This window comes from Podarcis vaucheri, assembly GCF_965113315.1.
Source record: "Podarcis vaucheri genome assembly, chromosome: 1".
NCBI lineage: Eukaryota > Metazoa > Chordata > Lepidosauria > Squamata > Lacertidae > Podarcis > Podarcis vaucheri.
This window is the reverse complement of record NC_138759.1, coordinates 78,592,131-78,612,811: the sequence shown is the minus strand read 5'-3', so window position 1 is coordinate 78,612,811 and position 20,681 is coordinate 78,592,131. Positions and strand designations below refer to the sequence as shown.

The window sequence follows — 20,681 nt, the reverse complement described above, 5'->3', positions numbered from 1 at the left end:
AAATGCCGCCTGGTACTGACTCTAGGTGCAATTCAGGCGCTAGTATCTGTAGCGTGGGCACTGCGATAGTCTGCTTAAAAATTTGGACACGTCTTAATTGTTGTTTCCTCAAATCTCTCCCTTTGTGTTGATCTTTTATCATTGTGATGTCCTTTGCAGACAGAGAGGGATGTAAGTGTGCGACAAAGAGCGGTGGACCTCCTGTATGCCATGTGTGACCGAAGCAACGCCCAGCAAATTGTAGCTGAAATGCTCAATTACCTGGAAACGGCTGATTATTCTATTAGAGAAGAAATTGTAAGTAATAATAATAATTAATAATAATAAATCTGAGCTGTCTTCACAGTTGAGTGCTGCTATAAATTTACAGCTGCAAGATGACATCAACTTTTGCAAAGCTAAACATAGCATCTGACAATTTCAGTGTGACTACTATGTACAAATGCTAATTCCAGTATCTGGTCACCTCTGTGCTGACTTCTAGAGGAGTAGCCATAATAAATTTATTTTAAGGTGCCACAGGTGACAATCTTTTGGTTGCTGTTTAAAGTAGATGGCAGAATTTCTTGCATTGGGTTTATTAAACTGTATATGATCAGTCTAATCACAGTAAAATGTGCTTTGCGTTTACTTCAGTTGATCCTAAAATATATTGTCTCTGGATCACCCTTTTACATTTGTTTAAGGTATTAATCTATATTGGATACGTTGTACTAAGGAGGGTATTTATAGTAACTAGTTTGGATGAACTGAGAGATGTAGGAACAGTGCTATGTTTACTTTTCCTTTATTTTTTTTTAATGGATAGGTGTTAAATGCTGTAGAAATTCATTGTTTGAATGAAGTTGCTTCATAAGTTGGTGTTGTGTATGTTTGCTCAGGTGCTGAAGGTTGCGATTTTAGCTGAGAAATATGCAGTGGACTACACTTGGTATGTGGACACCATCTTGAATTTGATTCGAATTGCTGGAGACTATGTCAGTGAAGAGGTGTGGTACAGAGTCATCCAGATTGTAATTAACAGAGATGATGTGCAAGGGTATGCAGCAAAGACAGTCTTTGAGGTAAGACATAATTATTGTTTGGAAGCCTTTTTCTCCCAGCATCTCACTGTAAACTAGTAATGAAAGCCAAGTGGTAAGGAATAATTCTGGTCCAGGTGGATGTTTGACTTCTTTCATCATTCCTCTTTGCTGGCATTTTCTGCTTATGCTCTTTTCTTGCTTCTGACACTTCTGCGGCTGTAACTTTGCCTTGTCCCTTCCCTTAATTTCATTTTTAGCAAGAGACCCACAGGGTATGACTTTTTCATTGTACTAATGGTGTATTACTTACATGGAGAAATCCTTGTCTCAATGAAAATAAACATGAAGCTAGACTAAAGCTTGAATTGGGAAATGTTTTTGAGGCACTGTGAGGGGGGAGAGAATTGTTCCATGTGAAAATTTGTGTAAACTTCGCTCCTTAGTGGATGAGGCAGCGGTTGCCTAGAATGAGGAAGAATGAATGATGGATGATGATGCCAAGGGGACAATAAACTTTGATAAACTGTCTTGTGAATGCCACAGATAATTACACAGTTATTACTGCCTGCACTTCCCTGCATTTTATTTCTGTTAACTACTCTCTTTCTCTTTATTCTTCTTTTCTCTCTCTCATATATGCCTCTCAGGATAACACTTAATGCATCTGATGAAGGGGTCTGCAGCCCACAAAAGCCTATATGCCAGAATAATTTTGCTAGTTTTTTAAAGGTGGCACAAGACTCTTCGTTATTTGTAATGCTGGTGCTTTCTCTACATTGCCCAAAGATGCTTACATTGAAATAGTTTTATTAAAAATGAAATTTAGAAAGACTGGAATATTCCAGTTCTGAATCTAAGAAATTATCATTGGCTAGCGATGCAGATAACTTTTCTATAAACACCTCATTAGTTTGAAGTAGCACTTGGCCAAAGTGTTGTAGTTATAACTGTTAGGGTGGATGGTTAATAACTGGTGCTGTCTTCCTACTGAGTTGAAGTGACCTTTGCACTTGGGTGACTGCTGTCACTTAGGCATGCTGTATCCAGGCTCTGGGTACCTGGCCCTCTTTCCCTGTTATGAGCCACTGCTGTCAAGAGTGCATTATCATATGCACCCCAGCGCCGCCACCCCTCTCAAAGGCCAGGTTGGCACTTTCTTTCTTCTTGTCAAGATTAACTAGCTGTCTTGCACGAGTTGTGTACTTGGAACTGATCCTCGCTCTGCAGGCTTCTGATAAGACCCCTCTGTTTTGAGCAGCTTTCTGCACAAATTGCACTACTCCCTGACACAATGAGATAAACCCGCCTTGCTGCTAAGAGCTAATCTTCCATCTGTTCCTGTAATCTGTTGTGTTGTGATAGCACAAGCAAAAAATGTTTTGAGTGTGAAAAAGTTATTTGCCATTCTTATTTCTCTTAAGTTAGCCTTATAGTGGTGGCTTTGGAGGAGAGAAGAACTTGGCCATGCCAGGAAAATAATAATAAAAATAATAATAATGCAGCATTATATCCTGCTTTTCTGTGATTTGGTTGTTTCAAAAGTTTCTCTGAGAGCTTTGACTGACCAGTACCTAACAAACACTTTTAAAGGATTTATGTATTATGCTAACTTTCAGAACCTTTTTTTAAAAATGGGATCTTTTCTCTTCCCACCTCCCCTTGCAAATATCTCCTTTTCCTCCTGTTTCTTTTTTCCCTCTCTCTTAAAATATATTACTATTTTTAATTAAAGCTGTTAACTCCTTTTGTGATTTCTGGTCAAAAAGTAGGATATACATCTAAGAACGACAACTTTTCCAATACATTGGGCAGGAGTAAAAAGGAGGGCAACTAGTAAACAGATTTTCCTCATTCCATTGTGTTTGTACTGCTTGTACAGATACAGGAAGCTAGCAGTCCATACCACAGAATGGAACAGAACGTTCCTCCTAGAGCGGCAGAAGTTACTTTCATGTTTAAAGTGTTGTTGCAGAGTGCAGGGGAGAGGGAGGACTGTAAACTCTTCTCTCCAGTTCAAGCATATCTTCCCCACATACAGCACAATATCCTCCAAATAATGCCAGCCGTTTAGTATCGGTCTGGAAGAGACCAGTAGGTTATTGGATTCAGACTCATAACTTCTTGCCACCCTGCTCTCCATGTGTGAGTCCAGTTTGCCCCTTCACCTGTGCTATATGCACAATGCTGGACCAATACTCAAATGAAAACCAAGCTGCATGCCAAGGGATCCCAGACCTTCAGTCACTAGCCAATCCTAGATTATAAGGAAACTCCTTCCAACCCAGTGGAGATCAGGCAGGCCTCATGTCTCTCAGCTGGTAATCTTGCTCTAATCAATATCATGTTTCTAGTTGTGACACTCACTGATGCCCTGGAGAAAAGGGAGAAACCCTATGTAGACACCACTGTGAGGCAACCAAATAATGTTTTTTTAAAAAATCCTGAATCTTCATCAGCGCTAATGTTTTAGGTGCATGCATTTACTGAGTCTAGCAACTTTATGATGGGCTTCAAATGTCTTCAACAGGCGCTTCAAGCACCGGCCTGCCATGAGAACCTGGTAAAAGTAGGTGGCTACATCTTGGGAGAGTTTGGAAATCTGATTGCAGGGGATCCAAGATCTAGGTAAAAACACTCTCTTGAACCTGGGGGTGGCAACAAGGAATTAATAACTGTGGCATAATAACTATGCAGCCAATTTTAAAACGGTCTATCTACAATAATAATTTGTGATCTTTTTGTCATCTATGCCAGCATACTCACTTGCCCATTATGTCTCCAGAGCTTTTGGCTCTGCCCCTCCTATGTTCCTCTCCTCCCAGGGTGGAGTGGGGGGCCCTTGAGTCAGGAGTCACTGATACCCCATTTTTGTCTGACATGGTCCATGGAGAATTTATTAGGATAGCACTCAATGTGTGCAGAAGGACATGCGGCTGTGAGGAGAGAATGCCATCCTTTTTGTTTAAAGTAACAATTCTGTAAACTAGTGGAGGAATAGGATTCTGAGATCATGGCAAGAGAAATTTCATTACTTAAGTACAGTGGTACCTTGGTTCTTGAATTTAATGCGTTCTGGGAGTCTGTTCGACTCTCGAAACGTTCGAAAACCAAGGCACGGCTTCTGATTGGCTGCAAATCATTGTCAGCTCGCAGTTTTAATGGTGACTTGGTTCTTGTTCCTTTTTCCTCTCTTTTCCTCCCCTCCACCCCAGCCCTTTGATCCAGTTCAACCTACTGCACTCAAAGTTCCACCTATGCAGTGTTCCAACCAGAGCGCTGCTCCTGTCTACGTACATAAAATTTGTGAATTTATTTCCTGAGATAAAAACAACTATTCAGGATGTGCTGCGCAGTGATAGCCAACTGAAAAATGCTGATGTTGAGCTGCAGCAAAGAGCTGTTGAGTACTTGAGACTCAGTACAATTGCAAGTACTGACATCTTGGTATGTATTCACATGGATGTGAAGTTAATTCTTGGCAGCTGTGTCCAGAAATATTGCCCCCCCTTTTTTTTACACCAGCCATAATTGTGATTGGTGGTTTTTTGTGTGTTTTTTTTTGGTGTGGTGAAGGGCGTTGTTAATTGATTGTAGCAAATGGGATAATGTAACATACACCATGTGGGGGTTATACTTTAAGACAGAGGTTGGGAAACGTGATCCTCCATGTTGGACTCCTACCAGCCCAGCCAACATGGCCAGTGATCAAGATTGATGGGAATTATAGACTAGTGACAACAGGAGGGTTAGAGATTCTCCATTCCTCCCTTAAGAAATCACAGTGTTTTTCCTACCTCTTCCAAGTATACATGCTCTGGTCTCTTATGGCTTGTTTTCCCTATAAGGCAACGGTGCTGGAAGAAATGCCCCCATTTCCAGAGAGGGAGTCCTCCATTCTGGCTAAGCTCAAGAAGAAAAAGGGCCCCAACACAGTTACTGACTTGGAAGAGACAAAGAAAGAGAGGAACTCTGATGTGAATGGGAGCACAGAAGCTACTCTTGTAAATGCCAGCACTGTGGTAGGTTGGTTTCAGCAGTGTAACATACCAGTTCTTGAAGCCAGGTTGATTATAAGGGAAATGGAATGTCTGCATATAACACTAGTGGAGAGGTCTCCTTCCAGACCTTAACTATACTGGTACCCTGGCAACAAGGAAAGGCCAATTTGGATACGCTTCAAAATCCAAATTAATTTGCTTTATGAATGGCTGGGTTAGATATTTTCTCAGTCGTTTTTCTATACATTTTGGTCATGCCATGCCACTGGGCCAGTTTCTTGTATTGAGATCTAAACCCCAGAACAACTTGGGTCAGGGTTACCTTGCGACTGTCTGGGCCCGTATATCTTAGCTCAATCACTGAGATCATCCGAAAGATCACAGTTAGTTGTGCCTTGTGTTTCGGAAGCCCTATGGGCTTTAACTAGAAGTCAGGCAGGCTTCCAGTCCCAAGCTGTGGAATATTCTTCCAGCAGAAATACAACAGGTAGCCTCTCTGCTAACCTCCAGGTGTCTCTTGAAGACTTCTTTGTGTCGACAATCCTGTTCCGTGGTTTAAGCTTTTCAGATGAGTGGGCCATTTTTATCATCATTTTGTATTTTTTTAAAATGGTATTTTTTATATATATTTATAAACCTTGTTGTACACTACCCTGAGATTATATATAAGAGGGTGGTCTATAAATATTTTTATAAATATCAATATTATACGTACACAGACAGGTGGGTCTTATTCCCAGTCTAACAATGTGTCCATGTTGATTTAATGGAGTGACACTGGGCTATTCTTGATGAGGTGGCTTTCAGTCATGGGTACTCCTGTTAATCTCTCTGGGACTAAAAATCAAAATGTAAGAAGCCTGTGAGTTTACTCCTGAGAGGAAAAGTATACTGAAAATCCAGGAGTGGGTTGCAAGAGACACAGCAACCTGCCAGGCTTCCTCTTCTTATGACTTTTCCTCCTCAGCAAGTTCCTTTCCCCTTTAGATCTTATACCTGTGATAACTGCTTGTCTGCTCACGTTTTCATTCCGTGTTACTGTTCAAATTGATTCGCTGTCTCCTTTTCTGATAATGTTAAATGCTTTGTGGGTCAAGGAACGGGATGTTATTGCGAAATCAAATTAATGTGATGAACGACACAGTTTTCTTAATGAAAGAACTTCACGTTGGCTGGGGAATGTGAGCTGGGGCCTTGGCCCCGTTTGTATCTTATCAGCAGACATGCTTTAATCACAGAACTTTCCTGTTGTCTCTTACAGTCTACTCCGTCTCCTTCAGCAGACCTTTTAGGACTTGGCACAGCCCCCACGACAAACTCTGTTCCAGCCCCAGCATCTAGTGGCAGTTTGTTGGTAGATGTGTTTTCGGACACCTCTGCGGCTCCCGCATCTCTAGCTCCAGGTTCTGAAGATAACTTTGCAAGGTACATAATAAATCTAAGCATCATAGGAGTGGTGGGAAGCAATTGTTCGCCCTTTCTCTTTCCCAGCTACTACCAGGTTCCCTTCTTGCATGTTTCACTGAGAGAGCAACAAAGATTGGCAAGTCATCTTAATTCATGTATGACACTATTCACCTTGCTAGGATTGGCCACACTTTTTTATTTTGGGGGAAGACATCTTATTCATCACATAGTAGTCTGGGCACTGGATGTCACTTTCCTGTAAATCTTAAATATCTCTTCCATATAACTGGAAAGCATTTTTCTCTCTGTGGCTGAATTCTCTTGATTGTAGAATTGGATAGGGCTGCAAACAAATAAAATTTCATGGAGGGCCAGACCTGGCCCACCAGCCACAAGTTGATCACCCTTCCTTTAGGGTAAGTGCATGCATGGCAATGAGAAAAATCATAATGGTATTAATTAAATATCTGATTAATAGTAATAAATAATAATAAAAGGATGAATACAATCAAAATATTTTGATGTGGGGACAGCAGTATTTTGCTCTAGTTTGGTAGTTTCTCCTGTTGCATGTGTGACCCCCCCCCCTTTTAAAAACACACCAAACTAATGGCATTCCTTCTCTGTCCGTTAAATCAAGTACTGGTAGCTTTATGAAACATCACTGGTCAGGTCTCTTGATTCAACAAGTGGCCACTTGCAGTTTTGCACTTGCCAGCACCTTCGCATAAAGTTCTTAGTGCAATCCTGCAGTGTTGCAGCCTGAGTTTGGGAGGTGTCTTTATTTATTTTAAACATTTAAACCGTTGTCTTAAAAGGCAGTGTAGAAAAACTTGAAAATGCTTGAAGACAAATGTCAAGCTCTATCCATAACTCAGAAGAGTGCTGCAAAGTTGCAACGTAGTGGACAACCTTGAGCAAAGCCATTTCAAGAACTGGGGTATTTGATAAGAGTACATAAATACCATAAGGGGGGAAATTCTCTCAAATTGTTGCTTGAGTTTCTTTGTGCTCAATAATTCAGGATTGTGTGTGCAAGCAAATTTTAGATTTAGTCTATCTATAGATCGGAATCCCAACATTGCTTGAATGGACTTCCACTTCTGCATCAGGACTTAACCTTCCCATTCACATGACTAGCATAGCCCTGTTCCGCTTGTGCCCAAACACTGTTGGTTACAACCCACTGAGTCTTTCTTATAAGCTATTGAAAATGCTGCTCTTATGCTGCAGCCCTGTACCCACTTACCTGGGAGTAACAGCCATTAATAATAATAATAATTTTATTATTTATGCCCCGCCCATCTGGCTGGGCTTCCCCAGCTACTCTGAGCAGCTCACAGCATATATCATAACATACTAAAACATCAGGCATTAAAAACTTCCCTAAACACGTCTGCCTTCAGATGTCTTCTAAAAGTCGGATAGTTGTTTATTTCCTTGACCTCTGATGGGAGGGCGTTGACAGGGTGGGCGCCACTACCAATAAGGCCCTCTGCCTGGTTCCCTCTAACATCACTTCTCGCAGTGAGGGAACCAGCAGAAGGCCCTTGGAGCTGGACCTCAGTGTCTGGGCTGAACAATGGGACTTCTTTTTCACTAAGTAGGTCTAAGATAGTGCTGTTAATGGAGTTGGGAGGAGGGATTTTTCCTCCTCCCTAAGTTTTCCTTTCCTTACTAACTAACCTCTCCCTTTCTGTGTGCTGCCTCTTCTCTTCTTTTCTCTTCTCTTTTCGTCTCTTTCTGCTGCTTCACTTTAGTCCTGACCTATCTTCAAATGAGCAGGTGGTTTCTGAGGAACCAGCTGATGCTGTGCATGATGCTGATGAGCTTTTTCACACGTAAGCAATACTAAATCCTTGCAGGACTGGGCAACTAGTACAACTTTTTACTTTTTTTTTAAGCACATCATTTCAAATGATTTTACTTGTTGCTGTTTGTTCTGGCCTGAGTATGATCTGCCTTGGAGCAGGCGTGATCAAAATGTGCATGTGAATCGCCATAGGGAGAACAATCTTTTTATCTTCCTATCCAGTTTTTTTAATGTAATCCAGGAAGGTAACTGAAAAGTAGCAAGCTTTTTTAGAGTGTAAGAAAGGCAATAGAATTGCTTGTAATGGAAGCTGGCATCAATTGCTTTGGATCTCGGTAATTATAGATCAAATGTTTTCAAAGTTTACATGTTGCCTAATTGCAAAAGCTGTGGGCTGGTTCTACTTGATATTGTAGTCAAGTGGTGAACATGCAGGTATGAGGGAGTCCTCACACAACTATCTCTTTAAATACAATGCAGCATTGTCATTTCACACATCCTGCATCTGGAGGCTGAGTGAGACACACACACACACACACACGTATTTGTGAATCGGCCCTATGATACTCGCTGGCAGTCAACATGCAGCATATTCTGGGATAGAGCTCTGCAGTGTTGATGAGTATTCAAAGGAATCAAATATCGAGGCTTTGGCTCTTACAGTGTGCTAAAATGTCTAGTCTTTCCTTCAGGAAAAATAGTGAAGTAAGAACCAAGACTGTGCCTGGGTCCTAAACTCTTACTAAACTAAAGTAACGCAAATGCTGTTATTTGTTGTGCATTTTGTAATGCAGTTTGCAAGGTCTGCACACTCATAGCATTCCCGTGAGCTAGGCTGTCGATCCTATTTTACAGAAGAAATACTGAGGCTGCATGTTTTGTCCAAGGTCACTTAGTAGATCTCCAGACCATAGCTCGTTTGTACTGTTTCTCCCACTGGTCTAACCCACATAATTTACCTAATACCTAATACAATCCTTTGCCTTGGGCAACCACAATTTGGCAACCACCATAATCTAAAGCTCTCCATAATGCATTGCTGTCTGTCTTCTGATTCATTGCATTGGTAAGTAATTGATGTTTGAAGCCTGAGCTAATTAGTCTTAGCTGGGAGAGAAAACACCATGCCTACCCTAATTTGGCAATAGTTAATACTTAGAATGGCACCAAGCAAGTGATATGCCATTTTAATGTTTCTAAGATGCCCTAGGGGATATTGTCATGTCTTTCAAACTTCAGTCTTTTGCTCCTACCAGTTGCCCAGTCCTCAGAGCATGGATGTTGTGGCTCCTTAACCCTTCCCCCCCAATGTTTCTGTGATTGGGGAAGCTTGGAATAGTTGAGGAATAAAGCAAATTTTGCAAGGACTATTTGACTTAACAGCTTACTTCTTGATTTTGATTCTATCTTGGTTCTTGCTTCTTCTTGACTTCTTCTAATATTCCTGGGTGCACAGATGTCTGTCTGCATCCTTTCTATCTAAAGCAGTTGGTAACAACATGTGATTTATCTAAAACACAATTCCTATATTGTGCCTGCTTCTCTCTTTCTAGGTTTGTTTGCAAAAATAATGGAGTCTTATTTGAGAATCAGTTGCTACAGATTGGTTTGAAATCTGAATTTCGGCAGAACTTGGGTAAGAACAACACAGGTTATGATAAACTGCATTCTACAGTATTACCTTAGGTCCTATTTTTGTAAGAAGTGTCAGGTTTGGGCCCCTAATGAAATATTGCTGGGCCTTTGTAAGAATGTAAGAAAAGCCCTGCATATTATAATTAATTCCTTTTCAAGCTTAAGTAGGCTTGGGTGGTGGTTTAAATAAAACACTCATAAGTGTTGCCTTGTTTCTTTGCAGGTCGGATGTTCATATTTTATGGGAACAAGACTTCAACACAATTTTTGAATTTTACTCCAGCGCTAATCTGTTCAGATGAACTTCAGGCTAATATCCTTTTGTCACCTGATATCTCTAACAAGAGAAATAAATATTGTTCTTAAGCGCAGGAATCAGACTGTATGCTGCAGGGACTGCAGTTTAGTAGGAAGAATTGGAGAACATTGGGCAGAAGTGTTCCTTGCATTTCTTGGGGGACCACAATATAGGGAAAGGTGATTTAAGGATAATCATGTCAGGAAGGTAGACTGGTTTTGTGTTTGACCTAGAAAAGAAAATCCCTTCTCTTTAGAGTGGTACCTTGGGTTACAAACACTTCGGGCTACAGACTCCACTAACCCTGTAGTAGTACCTCGGGTTAACAACTTTACCTCAGGATGAGAACAGAAATCGTGTGGCGGCAGTGGGAGGCCCCATTAGCAAAAGTGGTACCTCAGGTTAACGCTTTCAGGTTAAGAACAGACCTCCGGAACGAATTAAGTTCGTAACCAGAGGTACCACTGTACTAGGCATTATGCAGGCAGAGTTCCTTGGTTTTAAATTATTTGTTTAAATGACAATGTTTATGGAGCCTGTGGCTGCCCCTCTAGTATCAAGGGATCCCCCAAAATGTTCTGTCTCTCAAATGTTGTCACATTACTCTTGAAGATAGCTGTCATGCAAACCTGACTTTTTTTTAGATTCTAAAATACCTGTATGTTATGATTATTATTATGAATGCAATTTAATATGCATTTTGGGAAAAATATTAAATAGCTGCTGCAGGGGATCGTGAGCACCACGGGGAGTTCAGGAGATAGAGATAATGTTTCCTATCCGCTGCTGTGATTCTGGCAAAATGCACCCCACAAACTGTTGTTTGTGTCAGGAGGTTTCCCTCTTGATGCAAAGAGCAGGGTATGTGAGTAAGTGCATGCCTGATTTTTCAATTTGAAGAGGAGGTTAAAGAGAGACACCAAAGCTGCTTTCAAATATCTGAAGGGCTGTTGCACCAAAGATGGAGCAGGCTCGCTTTCTGCTGTTCTGGAGAGCCAGTCTAGAACCAATGATTGGAAATGGCAGGGAAGCAGGTTTTGGCTAAACCATTTAAAGAGAAACTTCCTAATGCCAAGAACTATATATTCAACAGTGCAGAAGGCTTCCCTGGGAGGTGATGGGATCTCCTCCTCTGGAGCTGTTTAAACAATGGCTTAATGGCCATCTGTCTGGGTCCTGAGATGCTGTGGTTGCATCCTGGAAGGAGCAGGGGGTTGGGCTTAGATGACTCCCAAGTCCCTTTCTACTCCACGAACCTATGAAAATGCACCCCTGCCACCCCCTGCAGTCCTGGTGCTGCTTAGGCTCCCTTGCGGCTGTTATTTATTTGCATCCCCCCCCCCCATGCATTTAAATCACATTCTTGTAATCAATGTCTCATGTTTTAGTTTGGGTATTTGTGACTTTATGGCAGCACTTTCCCAATATTAAGTTAGCCAAATAGCCTGTTTCCTTAACCTGCCACGCCTGAATTTGCAGACGAAACCAGTTGATCCCACTGTGGAGGGAGGTGCTCAGGTGCAGCAGATAGTAAACATTGAGTGCATATCGGACTTCATGGAAGCACCAGCCCTAAATATTCAGTTCAGGTACAACTCTTAATTTGGGTCTATATGTGTTGGCTTTAAGTAAGGCTTTCTAAACAAATGAAACCAAACGATTAGGGCGGGGAACCACATTTTGGGGTGGAGTTTTAATTCAACAGACAATGCTTTGAAGACTATTTTTTTTTAAAAAAAAAAAACAACCTGTGGCAACTGCTTCCTAATGCTCAAGGGTCCTCAAAGATTTAAATTGTTGCTGTTTGCATGTTTCAGATATGGAGGAACGTTGCAAAACATTTCTGTGAAGCTTCCCATCACACTGAACAAATTTTTCCAGCCTACAGAAATGGCCGCTCAAGACTTCTTCCAGAGGTGGAAGCAGCTAAGCAGGTAAGATGGTTCAGATCCTGCACAGCCATTAATGGCACATGTTGTGTTGCTTTAGCCTGGTGGTGCCTACACATTAACTTGAGCCCTTCCAGTGGTGTATGAAGGTGTAAATTATTTCATCAGTCAAGCTGATGTAGAAGAACATTGACCTCCTTTGTACTAACGTCTCTGCAGGATTGTACTGGAGAAGGACAAGTCCTGCATTTTTCCACAGCTAGCTGTGCATAATACATTTCTTTTATTTATTTATTTTAACTCTACTGTTCTTCATAAATAAATCCAAAGCAACTTATAAAATTACTAAACATTAATAAAAGCATTTCCAGAATCCCTAAAATATAGATCAAGATGAGTTTTTAAATCAGAGAGAGAGAGAGAGAAACATTAAATGAAATCAAAAGTTCAGCAAAGTAACATGCCTGAAGCTTATAAGGATGAGAGTTCCATGATCTGGGTGCTGCAGTAGAAAAGTATCCCAACCAACTGTGCTCCAGAAAATGTTGGAACATATAGCAGGACCTCCAGTGTTGAATTCAGCAGGTGATCAGGATCATATGGGAGGAGGCAGACCTTCAGATATCCTGTTCCCAAACAGTTTAGGGCTGAGGTGGTGGGTGGGGGTTGTGGTCCTCTAGATGTTGTTGGACTCCCAGTTTCCTTTGGTCCACCCAGAATGGCCAGTAGTCAGGAATGACAGGAGTCTACAACATCTGGAGAGCCACAGCTTCCTCATCAATGGTTTAGGGCTTTATAGGCAAGAACCAGCAGCCTGAATTGTGCTTGGGAAAACACTGGGAGCCGCTGCAACAAAACTGGAGTGAGGTGATCAGTAAAGTAGACTCCAGAAACCATTTTGCACCAGTTTAAATTTCCAAAAGGGTTTCAGAGGACACTGTATGCAGAGCGTGTTCCAGTTATCCAGTTTGGGTGTCACCAGGGCATATGTGTCAATTACCAGATCTGCTGAATGTTCCTGTCAGTAATTGATAATGATCCATATCTTTCCCTATTCCCAATCCCCTAGGGTAATTTTGCAGTGTTTTAAAAACTAGTCCTGCTTGATAAGCTTACATGTAAATTTAACATTTTAGTTGATTTTTAAAAAGTGGTCAGCCTACCTGAATTGTGGGTGGGTTGTTGGGTGGAAGGAGGGAGGGAGGCAAAACAGACTGCTGAATCAATATTTGGTTCATTGGCTGAATGATGTCCTTTTTGTGAAGGCAGGAGGAAGCTGATGTAACCCTGCAGCGAAAAACTGCCTCAAGCCTCAATTTTTATAGGTTCAGTTTTAACCACCCCTAATTTGCTGGTTCTATATGAAATGCTGCCTAACTCTCTCATTTTTGTACTGTAAAACCAAAGCAAATGTTAACTACTTTAACCTTGGTGTTACTTTGCAGCCCTCAACAGGAAGTGCAGAACATCTTTAAAGCAAACCATCCAATGGATACCGAAATTACAAAGGCAAAGGTGGGTAGCAGGTGGCTGTTATCCTCCTCCTCCTCCTCCTCCTCCTCCTCCTCCTCCTCCTCCTCCTCCTCCTCCTCCTCCTTTGGCTATCACTCATAGCCAAGTAAGATTACTCACCATCACAAGGTGATGATCCCACGATTGAGATCGTTATCACCATTGCTACTTGGGCATTTATAACCTGCACACTTCATTGCTGTTGCTCCCAGGGTGCTTTGCCAGAAAATAAAAATCATCTGCAATAAAATAAAATGTGTCAAGCAATGTTAAAACAAAAATGTAAATGCATGTAAAAACACACACACTGCAGTAGAATCAAACCCAGTTTAAATTGTATTTTTTAAAGTTCTGGGCAAATAAGAATAAAAAAGCTCTTTTCCTAGCCCCTCCAAAGGACATGAGCTTTGACTTCGGGATATCATTCCATGGACAACTGTGAGCCTTTTCTCTGAGTACTGCTCATTTCTGACAAAAGATAATCTGGAGAAGCATACAGGAAATTTTATCTACATACAAGCCCACTTACACACACAACTGAGGTATGGATATTTGCAGTGGAGATGCCTATGTGCAGTTGGGGTGCTAAGTTCTGGGGAAGGTTCTGCACATAGAGACCTGCACATAATAAATAGGCTTTCTTCCTGCAGGTATCTATGCCTAATGTGAGAAAATCATGTGGTAGGGGGAAGTACATGAAATGTAAACTGCCAGATGTTACCAGTTCCTTTCAGAGCACAAAGGCTTGTTTGTGCCTAGACCAGGCTTCCTCAACCTTGGCCCTCCAGATGTTTTGAGACTACAATTCCCATCATCCCTGACCACTGGTCCTGCTAGCTAGGGATCATGGGAGTTGTAGGCTGAAAAAACATCTGGAGGGCTGAGGTTGAGGAAGCCTGGTCTAGACTTTGTAGGGTGGTTCTTCCAGATGTCTGTCTATTGTCTGCTTTTTGTAGGTAGAAGCTTCACGAGTTGTAGCCAGCAATCAAAGCAGCTGAGTTATTGAAACTTAAATAACCCATTCTGAAAGCATGCAAGGAGTCTAATACAAGGCATTTTGGGGAAAATCTAGTGCAAGAACCACTGCTCCACAGATATGCTCCCACTAAAATTGGAGACATACCTGCAAGAATGTATCTGTGGAGCCCCAGTTCAGATTCTGGTTGTGAGAGGCTGCATGGAGGTTGTTGACCACCATTTGACCTGCTGTGTGTTCAGCCTGTTGACCAAGCCCATCTTTTGTAAGGCCCCTTTCCTTCCTTTCTCACCACCTGCTCTTTCTTTTTCATGGTCTCTGGTTCAGATCCCCTTTTTGGCTTTTCTTTGGCAGATTATTGGCTTTGGCACAGCTTTACTGGAAGAAGTAGATCCCAATCCTGCTAACTTTGTCGGAGCTGGCATAATCCACACAAAATCATTCCAGATTGGATGTTTGATGCGTCTTGAACCCAACCTGCAGGCACAGGTAATGGCTTCTTGTTTACTTGCTGAATGTTTTGAAAGTGTGGAAGAGCAAAACGGAAGAGATTTTTTAAAATATACCACATAGTTTTACTATGCCCACGTCTGTGACTCTAGCATGCATCAGCCAATATTATGTCTGAGGTTGTTTTCTAGGAACAATCAGCTAAGACAGAGTGAAATATCTTGTGGCTGTTCTATGGTTCCAGCAGCTGTGCAATTATTCTGCTTCCTCAGTTAACATAAGACATAATGCATTCTTTTGGGACCCTGCTTTGGAAATAATACCTGCCAGACAAGTGGTAAAAACTGCTTTGCTGTGACTAATTTGCCTGTGTGCAGTGCCACATGCAAGTCTACGCCTCTGCTGAACTAGACTGGAACATTCTAGAACATGGGTAGGCAAACTAAGGCCGGGGGCCAGATCCAGCCCAATCACCTTCTCAATCCGGCCCATGGATGGTCCGGGAATCAGTGTGTTCTTACATGAGTAGAATGTGTCCTTTTATTTAAAATGCATCTCTGGGTTATTTGTGGGGCATGCCTGGTGTTTTTACATGAGTAGAATGTGTGCTTTTATTTAAAATGCATCTCTGGGTTATTTGTGGGGCATAGGAATTCGTTCAGCCCCTCCCCCCCCGTATAGTCTGGCCCCCCACAAGCTCTGAGGGACAGTGGACCGGCCCCCTGCTGAAAAAGTTTGCTGACCCCTGCTCTAGAGCTCTAAAAGTAAAGGGCCTTAGAGCACATGCTTTATAGGCAGAAGATGCCTGGTTCAGTTGCTGGCATCTCCAGGTAGTGGAACACTTGTCAGAAATCCTGGTGAGTGGTTGCTAGTCAGTGTAGGCAGTACTGAGCTAGTTAGACCAATGATCTGTTTATGAGGCAGCTTCCCATGTCACCATGTTTCTCAGGTTCACTTGCCTCAAGGGGTAGGATGAGCACCCTTCTGCCAGCTTCTCTCAGTAGTGGGACGTTCTCTGTATGCTCATACATCTTTAGCACTTTCTTCTTGCCTTTATGTAGGGAGCTTATTTCCTTGTGTGATACCTTTGTGGAAGTTGTTTCTTAACCCCCCCCCCTTTTATGCTTATGTGCAGCCCAAAGTATACTTCATTTTCATTCTAAAGGATAACTGGATTATTTTAAAATGCTGTTGTACTAAAACGTACAGCACTGCTTCTCCAAAAAGCTCTACTTTTTTCATGGTTGTTGTTGTCGTCTTCTTTGGTGATCACTCGTAGCCAAGTAAGATTGTCTTCCATAAACACGGTTTTAACAATGAGTCCGTGACACTTATGTCATTTTGCGAGCGGTGGGAAATGAGCCAAGTGGTAACGATGCACCAGTTTATACTTGCAGCGGAAGATTTTGGAGACACACCAGCTAGGAAGCCAGACAAAATTTTTTATTGTCTTTCCATCTCTCTTAAACAAGGAAACTCCTTAATTCCACACAGATACATCTCAGTCCACTGCCACCTGGTGACTAAACTATGTAATGACACTATTGGTGTTTATACCCCACCCTCCAGCCTAAAAAAGTTCCCAGAGAGCTTACAAAGGTTAGTCATGGAACAGTCTTTGTTCTAAGGCTTGCAATACCAAATACATGATACAGAAGAGGGGGGAGAGGGTAGAAGGGGCAATAGGCAAATTCTGGCACTGGTTCTTAGCTACATCTTTGGTTATCTCAGTGAGTGAAACACCTTCATCAGGTGTGAGTGCAGTATTACTGGATGTTGCATTCATGGGATCAGCCCTCTAGGGCACCAAAAATATCCTGGCATCTCATTTGGGCCTCGCTGTAAAGTAAGGCTTTGTGGGGTGGGGTGAGGTCCTAGATGACACCCCTGCTGAGAAGCCAAGGAGAGCCCCATTTGCCCAGCCAGCCTGTGGTCCAAAACTTTCTGTAGAAAGTTGATGAGGAAAAGGCCACAAATAGGACATAATTAAATGTTGCAAAGATTTTGTGTTTTTAAATGTACACCACCAGCCACTGTTCACTTCCATTCAGATCTTACCTGTATAAATGTGTTGGGGGTGGCGTTTTTTGGGGGGCAGCCACTGAAAAGTTGTTCTTCTGTTCTTTTCCAGATGTACAGATTAACACTACGGACAAGTAAAGAAACGGTGTCCCGAAGGTTATGTGAATTACTTTCGGAACAGTTCTGAGCCATAATGTGCAACCCCTTCTGATTCTCCATTTCTGCCATTGTCCATGTCCTGCTCCAAAAATGTTTTGTACACCAGTGTCTGCAAAAATAATTGCCACCCCATTCACATCCCTGCCTTAAAGGACCTGTCCCTTTTTATGTGAAATAAATGATATGTGCAACATAAAATTACTTAAATGTGAAAAAAAATAAAATGACTCTTAGATTTTTGGTGCAAAGAAGCTGGGAGGTCTTGTATGTGTGTGGGAGGTCTTGTGTGTCTCAATTCAACTGTGCTTCATATATTTTTGGCAGGAGTTGTTTTATTAAAATTCACTTCAGGTATGGTTAATCCCAACTAAATGAAACAGTTTTGCTGGAAATGCCACTGTAAATTGCTAGAGGCATGCTAGAAGAAGAAGAAGAAAAAAGTATGAAAGAGAAGTTGGTGTTCAGAGAGGGCTAGATTCTATTCCTGCTCTATTGAATGTTACCCCATGTCCTTTTTAAAGGATCTAGATACATCTGAAGATGGCTGTAAGTATTTGCTTTGTAAAGAACATTTGGAGGCATAAGCACATATTCTGATTCATATTTTAATATCCTCAAATGACTTCCTTTAAATCCCAGCCCTCCACTTTTCTCCAAGTTCTGAACTACCAAAGAGTTATCGTCACGATAAATGCTTAAGTAAGAAAACCACATTGGGTTCTTGGGTACAACATGATGTTGTTGTTTTTTCCAAAGTTCTGGTTGATCATCTAAACATCAGTACACTATGACTTTAAATTAAGAAATCACTTGAAGTATTCTTTTACCTAAGACTTTCCAAGCAACCCAAGGCATTGGTATTCCTGCCCCCCCGCACTTTCCAGTTTAACCAAAAAAGAAAAAAAAGAAAAAAGTATTTTTCCCCATTTAACATCTTCTGAATCATAGGGATAGCCACTAGCTCTAATCAGGGAGAGTTTAGCCTATTCAGATTTGAAATACACTGTGGGTTTCTGCAAGTATGATGGGTAGGAAGCTTATTGCTTTGAAATGCTTGTCATGTCACCAGAACACTTTTGGTCTAGAACTTGACAGTCCTGTTTTCAAAAAGTGTAGTAATGGCACCTGTAGTTTGGTAAGATCTATGCATTTGTGGAACATGCTGTGGAACTGGCATCTTCTTTGACAGAAGTAGAATGATCGTTAAACTGACTACTGTTACACACCTCTGAAGAGCTCCTTAAGAAGTAATTTATGACTACAATTATATACGAAGGCAATGCAAAAATTTAAAAAGTAAAATAAGCTACAATGTTGTTTGATTACAAGTGACAGTTGCTGCTTGAGTTATGAGGTGTTTTAACAAACAACAATGTGGCTTATTCTGTCCCAGTGTCTGGAATTAACTTATAAAAACTGAAAATCCACTTTCCTTCTTAATGTGGCTATTGGATCAGAATCGTATTGACCAACTTCTCCAATCAAATTTGATGAGTTATATTGAAGCACGTTGTATGGAACTACCTGGTGTGTAACCTGGTAAAATAATAAAACAATAACTCTTACATTCTCCTATCACTGGGGAAATTTTTAGGAGTTGTCATTATGACAGGCCCATTGCATTACTGTGATTACACTACTGTAAATGATATTAAGCATTCAGAGGTGTTCTGAAGTGTGTCTTATTGCAGATGCTGGGAAGAACGGCCATCTCATTTTTAACATAGATCCGTCCCACTGGAAGCATAGTTTGTCTCCTTTTTAATTCCACCTTAGTACACTGTTTTTGTGTACTGTTCACTTGTATAATTTTTGCAAATAAATGTGGTTTTATCCACAAAGGGTGATATTTAACTAAATTATACTCAGGGTAGGCCATGTGAAATTAATGGACTTCTTAGATAAGTCCATTGACTTCAGTGGATTTTCTCAGAGTATGACTAACATTGGATATCATTCATAGAGAAAAAGGACTCTAAATATAGGTGGCTCAATGACCAACTGTATATATGAGCAATCAAACTTTATGCAAGACTTCACCTATGATATGAGCCATATAGGCATTGTTTTGAAGAAAACTTTTTTTTTAAAAAAGTTTCTCTTTATTGGGATAAATGACCTTGATTTACCAAAGTTGTGTGTCCTCCTCCATCTCAAGCAGATGTTAACAGTTTCTGTGGCTAAAGCAGTATTAGTAATTAAGGTACAGTATTTGTTTTGTTGACATGTGAAAATACCTAAACAGGAAGACAAAATATTGTGCACTTTTAGGCCTACACTCCAATATGTAATGTGTAGTCATCTCACTTGTAAAAAAAATAAAAATCACAAGCTTATATGGTGGGCTTTGATTATTATGACTGTAAAAAAATTGAAAGTATAAAAAAACTAATCATGTTATCTTTAATGGAAAAAAAAATAAATGGCTAGAAGAGTAAAAATCCCTTTCCTTTTTTTATTCCCAGAGCACTTCTTTTCAGAATTACGATTTAGATAAATACAAAACATCACCACGTACTGTGCAGAGGAAACAAAAGCCTGATTGCATAGGACAAAGACTTTGGCCCTGATTTATTTATTGCAACTCTCCACTCCTCTTGACCATTGAAGCAGAATACTTTTGAGTATTTCCCAGCCAGCAAACTCATAACTCAGCGCCTTCCAGCTAAATATGTGATTTATTATTATTTTATCACTCATTTCCCCCCAAGCTATTCCCTTTTTATTTTATGTTTTCTTCTCCTGGTCTTAGGGATCTGCTTAGAGTGAGGTTGGATGAAGACATTAGCTTCTTGGGCTCCCTGCATTAGTGTTTCCTGGCTCACATTTTCTCTGATCTAATGACAGAAATGATGCTCACATGGATCTGTACTTCACCTACTTCTAGTAGTGTTAAGAGGTGGGGGCAGGGCACATGCAAGTCTCAGGACCACTCCTTGGCTTGTCAGAAGTAGAGCTGCAGGACATGTAAAGTACAGTGGTGCCCCGCAAGACGAAATTAATTCGTTCCACAAGTTTTGTCGTCTAGCGAATTTTTCGTCTTGCGAATCACGAAATCCCATAGGAATGCATTGAAAATCAATTAATGCGTTCCTGTGGTCAAAAAAAGTCCAAACAAAGCCACATTTGGTACAACAACAGTTTATTAACTGCTCTTTAAAGTCACACATACTGTAAAGAGCAGTTCAAAAATTGAAGGGAAAATAAATTAACTTTATAAACAAAACATGTCTTTGTTTTTAGACAAAGGAAACAAAGTCGCGAGACGTTTTCGTCTTCCGAAGCAAGCCCATAGGTGAAATTCGTCTTGCGAGGCAAATCGAAAACGGAAAAACCTTTCGTCTAGCGAGTTTTTTGTCTTGTGAGGCATTCGTCTTGCGAGGTACCACTGTAATGAATGAGTAGCTGTTAGGCTTTAGTGGAGCACCTCTGCTATAATAAAAATAAAAATAAATAAATAATAGTGTCCCATGGCAAAATGAGAGCATCCAAAAATA

General features: G+C 41.0%; 1 protein-coding gene and 1 long non-coding RNA gene across 6 annotated transcripts in view; one reads left to right on the top strand and one right to left on the bottom strand.

The window, feature by feature from the left end:
* AP2A2 (adaptor related protein complex 2 subunit alpha 2) overlaps nucleotides 1-19,625 on the top strand; it is a 57,744-nt gene extending 38,119 nt beyond the window's left edge. The window contains exons 10-23 of one of the 4 annotated variants that reach the window (XM_082230747.1): nucleotides 160-297; nucleotides 882-1,064; nucleotides 3,553-3,650; nucleotides 4,238-4,469; nucleotides 4,871-5,044; nucleotides 6,285-6,448; nucleotides 8,191-8,271; nucleotides 9,797-9,879; nucleotides 10,102-10,201; nucleotides 11,613-11,765; nucleotides 11,994-12,110; nucleotides 13,511-13,580; nucleotides 14,908-15,042; nucleotides 17,135-19,625. In XM_082230747.1, coding sequence (XP_082086873.1) covers nucleotides 160-297; nucleotides 882-1,064; nucleotides 3,553-3,650; nucleotides 4,238-4,469; nucleotides 4,871-5,044; nucleotides 6,285-6,448; nucleotides 8,191-8,271; nucleotides 9,797-9,879; nucleotides 10,102-10,201; nucleotides 11,613-11,765; nucleotides 11,994-12,110; nucleotides 13,511-13,580; nucleotides 14,908-15,042; nucleotides 17,135-17,212 — 1,806 coding nt within the window. In that variant the 3' untranslated portion in view covers nucleotides 17,213-19,625. The remainder of the gene's footprint in view (nucleotides 1-159; nucleotides 298-881; nucleotides 1,065-3,552; nucleotides 3,651-4,237; nucleotides 4,470-4,870; nucleotides 5,045-6,284; nucleotides 6,449-8,190; nucleotides 8,272-9,796; nucleotides 9,880-10,101; nucleotides 10,202-11,612; nucleotides 11,766-11,993; nucleotides 12,111-13,510; nucleotides 13,581-14,907; nucleotides 15,043-17,134) is intronic. The other 3 variants (XM_082230748.1, XM_082230749.1, XM_082230750.1) reach the window with 3 other exon arrangements.
* On the bottom strand, nucleotides 6,607-14,970 carry LOC309536561. Of its 2 annotated transcripts, XR_014221620.1 has the most exons (3): nucleotides 14,846-14,970; nucleotides 13,698-13,816; nucleotides 6,607-6,773 (listed from the first exon to the last, which is right to left on the bottom strand). It is a non-coding gene; the product is annotated as an uncharacterized lncRNA (long non-coding RNA). The 2 variants fall into 2 exon arrangements; XR_014221621.1 differs by having other exon boundaries at nucleotides 13,698-14,900.
* Nucleotides 19,626-20,681: the final 1,056 nt, after the last annotated feature.